The following is a 9,046-nucleotide window of genomic DNA, read 5'->3' as shown; positions in this document are numbered from 1 at the left end:
TAGCAGACACAGTTCGCACTGTTTAGTGGAAGTGTCTGGGTGGCTTTGGGATAACACTATGCCCCGAAACAGAGACATGAGATTGGTACAAATTGCACGCATGGTTTTTTTGTTTCTCAATTATTTTAACGGCTAAACAGATAGCACATTATGTTCAGTGTATTTGGTAATGTTGTTCAGTGTAGCGCAGTGATAAAAGTGTCCAACCTATAACCAGATAGTTACCAGTTCAATTCCCACACAAGAGGTAGATTCTGCAATTATTCCAGTTTAACACGTAGGCTTTCGCGACCAATTATTCCTCCGGGATTGACGCAGTAAGTACCGCTTTGTGGAACGGCAACGATAGCTTCACAGACATGTCCTTAAAAAATATCTTCACTGGCTGAGAAACTCCCGTGAAAATAAGCATCAACCAATGCTCACTTAGGCTTGAAGACATTTTCTTACTATGTCTCTTTGGCCATTTGAATTCATGGCCAAACATAAAATGGCCAGAGCGGAGCCGGGTCCGAACAGCGTGGCTTTTAACTGCAGGCCGACCCAGTATTTGTCGGCGTTCGGCTGGCCTCTTGACCAGTGGAAGTCATCTTCTTTGGTTCTTTCGGTAAGGTCACGTAGAATGAGAATAAAATAATAAAATAACACAATAAAATTCTCACAACGTTTCGGCCACAACGCAAGCGGCCGTCTTCAGGTGAAAGGTACAGAACTGTCGGGACGACAGAGCTTCAATGAATGATGTTAAGATTCGTAGCGACTTTTAAGCTGGTTGGGAGAAGTCGCTACGAATCTTAACATCGTTCATTGAAGCTCTGTCGTCCCGACAGTTCTGTACCTTTCACCTGAAGACGGCCGCTTGCGTTGTGGCCGAAACGCCGTGAGAATTTTATTGTGTTATTTTATTATTTTATTCTCATTCTACGTGGTGGTGACTTTACCGAAAGAACCAAAGAAGACGAATCCTTGCAGTCACGAAAGCTTCAAATCGAAATTATACAGTGGAAGTCGGTTTGCGATGTCACGGGATTGCGTGCGGCACGACGCCTCATTAACTGAAATTTGCAACCGTCGCGAAGATTCTGCAACGCTTTCGTTGCCGGTAATCTACAGCTCACTCCAGCGCTGTCCTCCAGACAGTCTCGTCCCTTCACCTGATGAAGGCCGCTTGTGTTGTGGCCGAAACGTCGTGAGAATTTTATTATTTTATTTTTTACCTACGTGACTTTACCCAATAGAACCAAAGAGTATGAATCTACAGCCTCCTTGAACACCCCCCACCCCCCCCCACAGCTTGCCGACCAAAGCTCTGACGAGCTGAGGTTTGACCGACAACTCGCTCCGCGTTCTGCATTCCTGAAATCGGTGCCCTGCCGAAAATGCAACATCAATCACCGCACGGCCTGCTGATGTATCTGTTGTGCGGCTCGATGGCCAGGTTCCTGCTGACACGTGGCTTGCGCGGCCAACTCTTGGTCATCCCAAATGTTGCCAAGGGTCTCTTTGCTGAACGGCGGCGGCGACTCCATCTCCTGACCCACCTCCACAGGTGGCGTCTGCACCGACTTGGGCACCAGATGCTGCTCCTCCTGCTGCTGTTGCTGTGGCTGCTGCTGCTGCTACTGTGGCTGCTGCTGTGGCTGCTGCTGCTCCTCCTGCTGCTGTTGCTCCTGCTGCTGTTGTTGTGGCTGCTGCTGCTGTGGCTTCTGCTGCTGCTGCTGTGGCTTCTGCTGCTGCTACTGTTGCTGCTGCTGTTGCTGCTGTTGCTGCTGCTGTTGCTGTGGCTGCTGCTGTTGTTGTGGCTGCTGCTGCTGTTGCTGCTGTTGCTGCTGCTGTTGCTGCTGCTGCTGTTGCTGCTGCTGTTGCTGCTGTAGTGGCTGCGGCTGCTGCTGCTGCTGTTGAGTTGACTGGTGACGAGGCACACGTGGTATGGCTGAGGCTGAGTGGGAGGGCTGCTCAGAGTGGACAGCAGGATTTTCCTGAAGCTCCATGACCTGCTTCCTGTTGAAGTTGTATTTACTGAAGAGTTCGAACACAGGGGGAGGACGTAGAGTTAGAACAGACACACAGGTCCATGCCTGTGTGTCTAATCATGTTAGGTTCAAGCCCATCTTGACATACACAGGTCCATGCCTGTGTGTCTAATCATGTTAGGTTCAAGCCCATCTTGACACACACAGGTCCATGTCTGTGTGTCTAATCATGTTAGGTTCAAGCCCATCTTGACACACACAGGTCCAGGCCTGTGTGTCTAATCATGTTAGGTTCAAGCCCATCTTGACACACACAGGTCCATGCCTGTGTGTCTAATCATGTTAGGTTCAAGCCCATCTTGACACACACAGGTCCATGTCTGTGTGTCTAATCATGTTAGGTTCAAGCCCATCTTGATACACACAGGTCCATGCCTGTGTGTCTAATCATGTTAGGTTCAAGCCCATCTTGACACACACAGGTCCATGCCTGTGGGTCTAATCATGTTAGGTTCAAGCCCATCTTGACACACACAGGTACATGCCTGTGTCTAATCATGTTAGGTTCAAGCCCATCTTGACACACACAGGTCCATGCCTGTGTGTCTAATCATGTTAGGTTCAAGCCCATCTTGACACACACAGGTCCATGCATGTGGGTCTAATCATGTTAGGTTCAAGCCATCTTGTAATCCTTGAACCCAATATCACACCGTGCCCTTGACAGCAATATAATAATTTAACATCAATAAAAACATCTAGGATGTACTGCAGTAATTAACACCACTGCATAGTACTGTCGTTTGTAGTAGTTTGTCCTCAATATAACATAAGTGGAAACAACCCTGGGGCAAAATCTGAAATCCATACTCCCCAATCTCTAAAAATTAAGAGTGTGTAACTTAATGTTGTTATGTTTAAATAACGGTTGCTAAGCACAGGCCCAAAATACTAAGAAGCCAGCAACAGCACCAGAGGAATGTTTAATCGTTTAGCGTTCGTCTGCTTATTTAATTCAGCAAGGTGATGAGAAACCTCAACCATAAGGGCCCATCTACCAATGAGTCACAAGGCACCATGGGTAATGCTGGAGCGCCTCACCGAGTCTCAGGGCATCCGTGATGGACTAGGACGTGAAAATTCGCACGCACAGGAATCCACATATCAGCTTCATTTAGTCGTCATGGATATTGTTTAAAATATTTGCCATCTGTTGCACAATGGCATACTCTTTTCGATTTGAAGCTTTCGTGACTGCAAGGATTAATCTTATTTGGTTCTTTCGGTAAAGTCACCACCACGTAGAATGAGAATAAAATATTAAAATAACACAATAAAATTCTCACGACGTTTCGGCCACAACGCAAACAGGTCTGTACCATTCATCTGAAGACGGCCGCTTGCGTTGTGGCCGAAACGCCGTGAGAATTTTATTATTTTATTATTTTATTCTCACTCTACGTGGTGGTGACTTTACCGAAAGAACCAAAGAAAATGGCATACTCGTTGTTTTTTTAGTAGTCTCTCGTCATGCCAACTTGACAACAGTATTTGTCCTCTGGAGACACTGGCCTCCACCGTGTGACTGTTGAATCGACACGACTACCTCGGTCCCACCGACATCGCTCATTTGACCTGGGAGACAACTTTCACTTTCCTGTGACTAACAGTTAATCTTAAAGCAGTGATGGTTTGGGCAGCAGTGATGGTTCGGGCAGCGACGCATAACCTGTATTCAATTTCCCTTGGGTAAATTCGGCTTGAACGGGTAACCGGTATTGGTTTGTAAACATAAATTGTGGAGAGAAAAGAGCACGTTGCTGCCTCGTGAGCCACAACTCAGCCTTAATAGGTCTCTTAAACGGTCACTTAGGAGAGCTTTGTGTTGTTTTGTTGTGCAAATCACCAAATCAGCTGCTCCACGCACGGCAGGATCATCTCCCAGGCAAGGCCAGTGAAGTGTTGCATGTACAGAGTCCACGCAGAGGGCAGCTTCACTTCTATACGGGCCAATGCTATGCTTGCAGCCGCCACCACGGATGGACGGAAACTCAGGAATACGTGGTCTGCATACACACAAAGACAAAAACCCTCCGTTTAGCCTTAACAGACTTTTGGGGCAAGTGCTGCTAGCGAGTAGCAGCACCTATGAAGGTTGGCACTGTGGCACACGAGGGGGTGGGTGGCCAGCACCACGCCCGGCCGCCTTTGTCTCCCCAGTGCTGGCGATGTTTACACACCACATTGAGTTACTCATTTGAGGCCGAGTCGACCTAGGGGAGGCCCAGGACCGGTTCAGATAATCGTCACCGGTGATAGCCGTGAGCGGGCGTTGGACCAGGGTGTCCAGGGTCGTAGCTGCAGCGTAGCGCTAACCGCTACGCCACCTCTACCCTGCACACAGGAATGACAGACAGGCACACACACAGACGCTTAAACGCACAAGCACCCAGTGAACGAGGAACGTTGGGCCAACGGCACCCTGAACATTTGAACAAACATTCCGACTAAAATTTTGATTTAAAGCTTTTGTGACTGCAGTAATTCATATTCTTAGCTCTTTCGGTAAAGTCACGTTGAAGGGAAACAATAAAATAATAAAATATATAAAACAATAAAAATTCTCACGACGTTTCGACCATAACACAAACGGTCATCATCAGGTGTGAAAAGCAACGGCAAGAAACATTTGAAAGAAGTGTCGGTTCGCATCAAATTATTTATTTTATTAACGGTGTTTGTGTGTGTTTATTTATTTATTTAAACGTTAGCACTACGGGCAGCGATTTGGCAGTTTGTTTAGAAGGACGAGTCCATCTATGTTCTGAAAAGAGGAGGGGGGAGACGAAACATTAATGTATGTTGTCTGAAAGCCACCGTAAGCGTGAACAATCAATTAAGACCTGTTCACGCTTACGGTGGCTTTCAGACAGCATACATTAATTTTTCGTCTCCCCCCTCCTCTTTTCAGAACATAGATGGACTCGTCCTTCTAAATAAACTGCCAAATCGCTGCGCGTGGCGCTGACGTTTTTTTAAATAAATACCCTGTTTTAAAATAAATAAATTAATGCAAACCGACACACCTGATGACGACCGTTTGTGTTATGGTCGAAACGTCGTGAGAATTTTTATTGTTTTATATATATTTTTTATTATTTAATTGTTTCCCTTCAACGTGACTTTACCGAAAGAGCTAAGAATATCAACATTCCGACGTTGGAAAAAAATATATATTCGGTGACGTTTCAGGCACTGTCCCTTCTTCGCTGGTCACCTTAGCGTTGCCTACGAAGCGCTCCTCTACAGCTCTGCGAGCACCTTGCAGGGCGAGCTGAAGGAAGTGGGCCGTGTACTTGGTCGTGTACGCGTGCCGGTAGGACGAGCCTCCAGCCGGGGCGTCCTCACGCCGCGACAGCCACAGGAAGTAGTCCACGAAGTGCGCCGCTGTGGGCGTGCACAGGTTCCAGTCAAGTGTACACAGCAGCAGGAACTGTGCAGGGGGGAGGCAGACGGGAGAGTGGGCTGGCACGGCACAGCTGCCACCACTGCGTGAAGCATTCAGTCCGCCACGCTGCTGTGTGTTGCCTGGAGGGTTTATTTAACTATTCTAGATTTAAAGCTTTCGTGACTGCAAGGATCCATACTCTTTGGTTCTATTCGGTAAAGTCACGTAGGTAAAAAATAAAACAACAAAAATCACGACGTTTCGGCCACAACACAAGTGGCCTTCATCAGGTGAAGGGATCAGGCGGTCTCGAGGACAGCGCTGGAGTGAAACACAGCCACGCTCAGACCGCGACCTTTAAGCTGTGCGCAAGGAAACAAGGTGCCTTGACAAAGGAATTAGCATAAAAATTAGCATTTGATTGGCCGACTTAGCATAGAAGTGGTGTACGTGCGGGTGCACTTGCCAGTTGGCGCGGGGGGGGGGGGGGGGGAGTTTACCTATTGATGGTGTGAAAGGGGAATTTAAGAGCTGCGAAAGTTTGGGGTACCACTACTTGAAAAATATACTGTACCATTGAAAATTAGTTTAATGTTTGGTTCGATTTAGAACATCTTTCCAATGGTTGCTTAACTAGTCGGGTTGGTGCATGGCTCGCAAACAGTTCAAATGTCTGGTCAAGGAGTCAACTCGGCCCTTCGTCTGCACGGGTAAATGCAATGGCCGTCATATTCTTTTGGGTCTTTCGGTAAAAGCCACGTAGATTGAAAAATTAATAAAAAATATCACGACGTTTCCATCGCAACGCAAGCAAATCGTCACGGGGTGATTGTTTTATGGAGAGACTGAGCCCCACCATAGGGAGAATTTCCTGCACTTGTTCCAGCGCCGTGCAAATAAATGAGCACCACTCCACGTTCATTTGTCAGGTCTGCTGTGGTAATGTTATTCTGCAGCTTTTGCCTTCCTGTTATCTAGTAAGAAGACACGCTTCTATATTCAAATTCGGGCTGTACATTCAAATTGTCTACAGAATAATTAGTTGGCATGAAACAGAGATGATGTGTTCATATTCTTTGGGTCTTTGACGTTTCGATCGCAACACAAGCAATCACCTGAGGACGACTGCTTGTGTTGCCATCGAAACGTCGTAATTTTTTAAATTATTTTTCTATCTACGTGACTTTACCGACAGACCCAAAGAGTAAGATTGTAAAGTAACAAGACAAAACAATTGGTTTCTTGAATCAAATCGCGACCTTGAATCATGACAATGCACGGAACGGTTCTGGGGGGTGAAACATTGCATGCCGAATTAACAGGGGCATGCAGCTACCTCCGTCTGCTGCAATTCCTCCTTGGACAGACTCAGCCCTTGCTTGATCATCACCTCCAGCCGGTTCACCCAGTCCAGTCACGGCACGTGCTCATCCATCTCCTCGAACTTGGCTGCGCAGGGTGTCAGGGACACGCATGCCGACGGTGAGCAAGCGACCAAGCGTGCGAGCGAGAGATGAGCGAGTGATCGGGTGGGTGGGTGGGTGGGTCACGTGAGCGATTGACCGACCTGCTATAATGAGGTAGCAGATTGAGCAGGTGTAGAGGCAGCGGACGGTGATGTCGTGGCGGTCCATGAACACGTCTAACATTGCGATGGCCAGGTGGTGCGTGGCCACACTCAGCTGCAGGCGCTCGCTCAGCGTTGCCAGGAGGTCGACGAAGTGGCGACGGAGGTGCAGCTGGGGCGAGCGTGCGCAAAACCGAGGCAGCGACAGCTCCTGCGAGGGGGAAAAAAAACGAGGACACGGGGGTTGGGAGGGCAGTTGGGACGCTGTGGAGTTGGGTCAAGAGGTCAAGAGGTGTTTTGAAACGATAATAGATTATTCTGGGGGTCTAAGGAGGCGACGCGCCCGGTTACGGTGGGCCACAGCATTCAACTTTCGCCGTCACGCAAACCAAGAATGACAAAAGCCACGGCCAAAATTGTCTCCCTGTTCAAGCGAGTGAAAGATGGCGAAGAACTCATTCGGTAGTCCTCAGCCTACGATGAAAAAAAAACACGAGGTGTGGAGATCTGTACCTCCAAAGCACAGCCACTTTTATTCTTCCACAAGGTACCGTATCGCTCGTGTTATAGTCCCCGGAGAGATAGGGGGCCGGGTCGACCCGCTGGCCAGGATTGAACTTGCAACCCTCTCGCTGCGAGTCGAGCACTCGAACGTACATGCCGTGTAAATCAGTTCGTAGGATTTGTGTCTGCGTGTAGGAGGCCTATTGATGAGAGAGGCGGATACCTTCTCTCGAAGGACGCGGTAGATGTCGTCTGCCAACTCGCCTTGCCACCACTCGCTTCTGTCCATGTCTTGGTCCGTCGCTCGCGCCTCGTGCTCAGGAGTTTATTACTCGAACAGGCACGTGCTGGGTACACACAAGTGTTCACGAGTGGAGTTTATTACTCGGACAGGCACGTGCTGGGTGCACACAAGTGTTCACGAGTGGAGTTTATTACTCGGACAGGCACGTGCTGGGTACACACAAGTGTTCACGAGTGGAGTTTATTACTCGGACAGGCACGTGCTGGGTACACACAAGTGTTCACGAGTGGAGTTTATTACTCGGACAGGCACGTGCTGGGTGCACACACAAGTGTTCACGTGACAGATTTGACGTCACAGCTCACTTGCCGTGCAAAAATTAAATGCATTATTGAGCTCCCCCCCCCAAAAAAATAAAGTGTATTTTCATAATTTGTGCATGGTGTACAGTCTGGAAAGTACGCACATGGCAAATTTCCAGTTTGTTGCATGTGGAGAAGCACAAACACACAATCACAACTTTGCCTTTTATATATATGGAGATTACCACAGGTTATGCCACGGGCACTTCGTGCTCAACAGAGCATTAAGAATAAAGGTAGAATTTTCACAACACTTGGAAAAGAAACTACATTTGCATGCGTAAAAAAATGCAATTTGTTACTGACACGTGTGCAAACTTCATAATGTATTTGCTTGAGCAACACCGATTACATTATTGACGAAATCTTAAAAGTGCTCATGCTAAACCGGCTTCCAAACGTCTCAAGCTCACACCCTAGCCCCGCTATGCATGTGGAATAATGTAAAAAATGTGTCCCGTTATGATGAAAAACAAAACAAAGTCTTACCAAACACTGTCCATTATTACACGGCGGGAAGGGAAATCGTTCAATTAACAAACCGTGATTGTTTTAACGCCTCAATATGTCACGATATAGTCTAAATACAGCAAGTTTCAAGTCTTTCACGGTAACTATGGACGGAGCGGGCAGCACGCAGCCACGTGGGAGTCGTCACGTGATGCAGCCGCCGACTCCCAGGACTCTCCACGCCCCGGAAGTGATGCTGAGCGACGGAAGCCGGAGGTGACGCAACGTCCGTGAGCCAGGGACTCCTGATTGGATGAGGTGTGGGCGTGGCCGCACCCGAGGGGTAGGCGACGGCCAGGGGTTAAAGGGGGGGGAGGGAGAGACCCAAAGAGACCCACACAGACACCCACAGAGACTCATAGAGACTCATAGAGACCCACATAGACCCATAGAGACCCACACAGACACCCACAGAGACCCATAGAGACCCACACAGAC

The 9,046-nt window shown here is 48.2% G+C and overlaps 2 protein-coding genes across 2 annotated transcripts; both read right to left on the bottom strand.

Annotated features, from left to right (window-relative positions):
* Positions 1–518: 518 nt before the first annotated feature.
* On the bottom strand, positions 519–6,831 carry LOC142917429 (cyclin-J-like). The gene is made up of 4 exons (XM_076062098.1): positions 6,758–6,831; positions 5,295–5,466; positions 3,880–4,039; positions 519–2,019 (listed from the first exon to the last, which is right to left on the bottom strand). Exons 1-4 carry the CDS (start codon positions 6,806–6,808, stop codon positions 1,737–1,739), a joined length of 666 nt encoding a protein of 221 aa, XP_075918213.1. The 5' UTR covers positions 6,809–6,831; the 3' UTR covers positions 519–1,736.
* Positions 6,832–6,835: 4 nt separating this feature from the next.
* LOC142917428 (cyclin-J-like) lies at positions 6,836–8,774 on the bottom strand. The gene is made up of 4 exons (XM_076062090.1): positions 8,588–8,774; positions 7,716–7,839; positions 6,989–7,199; positions 6,836–6,870 (listed from the first exon to the last, which is right to left on the bottom strand). The coding sequence occupies exons 2-4, from the start codon at positions 7,779–7,781 to the stop codon at positions 6,836–6,838; spliced, it is 312 nt and encodes a 103-aa protein (XP_075918205.1). The 5' UTR covers positions 7,782–7,839; positions 8,588–8,774.
* Positions 8,775–9,046: the final 272 nt, after the last annotated feature.

This window comes from Petromyzon marinus, unplaced genomic scaffold (assembly GCF_048934315.1).
Source record: "Petromyzon marinus isolate PM22_M1 ecotype Great Lakes invasive population unplaced genomic scaffold, UKy_Petmar_22M1.pri1.0 PM_G_Scaffold_50, whole genome shotgun sequence".
In the NCBI taxonomy this organism is placed as follows: domain Eukaryota; kingdom Metazoa; phylum Chordata; class Hyperoartia; order Petromyzontiformes; family Petromyzontidae; genus Petromyzon; species Petromyzon marinus.
Note: the sequence above shows the minus strand (reverse complement) of the source record. Positions and strands in the feature narration are given on the sequence as shown.

What these genes read in the sequence shown, in the direction of transcription:
- LOC142917429 (XM_076062098.1), bottom strand. Translation starts at nt 6,808, where the DNA reads ATGATCAAGCAAGGGCTGAGTCTGTCCAAGGAGGAATTGCAGCAGACG. An exon ending in AGGAATTGCAGCAGACGGAG is followed by an intron (nt 5,467 to 6,757) that starts GTAGCTGCATGC and finishes CCCCCTGCACAG; the next exon opens with TTCCTGCTGCTGTGTACACT. An exon ending in CCTTCAGCTCGCCCTGCAAG is followed by an intron (nt 4,040 to 5,294) that starts GTGCTCGCAGAG and finishes GTGTGTATGCAG; the next exon opens with ACCACGTATTCCTGAGTTTC.
- LOC142917428 (XM_076062090.1), bottom strand. Translation starts at nt 7,781, where the DNA reads ATGGACAGAAGCGAGTGGTGGCAAGGCGAGTTGGCAGACGACATCTAC. An exon ending in ACCGCGTCCTTCGAGAGAAG is followed by an intron (nt 7,200 to 7,715) that starts GTATCCGCCTCT and finishes TCCCCCTCGCAG; the next exon opens with GAGCTGTCGCTGCCTCGGTT. An exon ending in CTGCTACCTCATTATAGCAG is followed by an intron (nt 6,871 to 6,988) that starts GTCGGTCAATCG and finishes CACCCTGCGCAG; the next exon opens with CCAAGTTCGAGGAGATGGAT.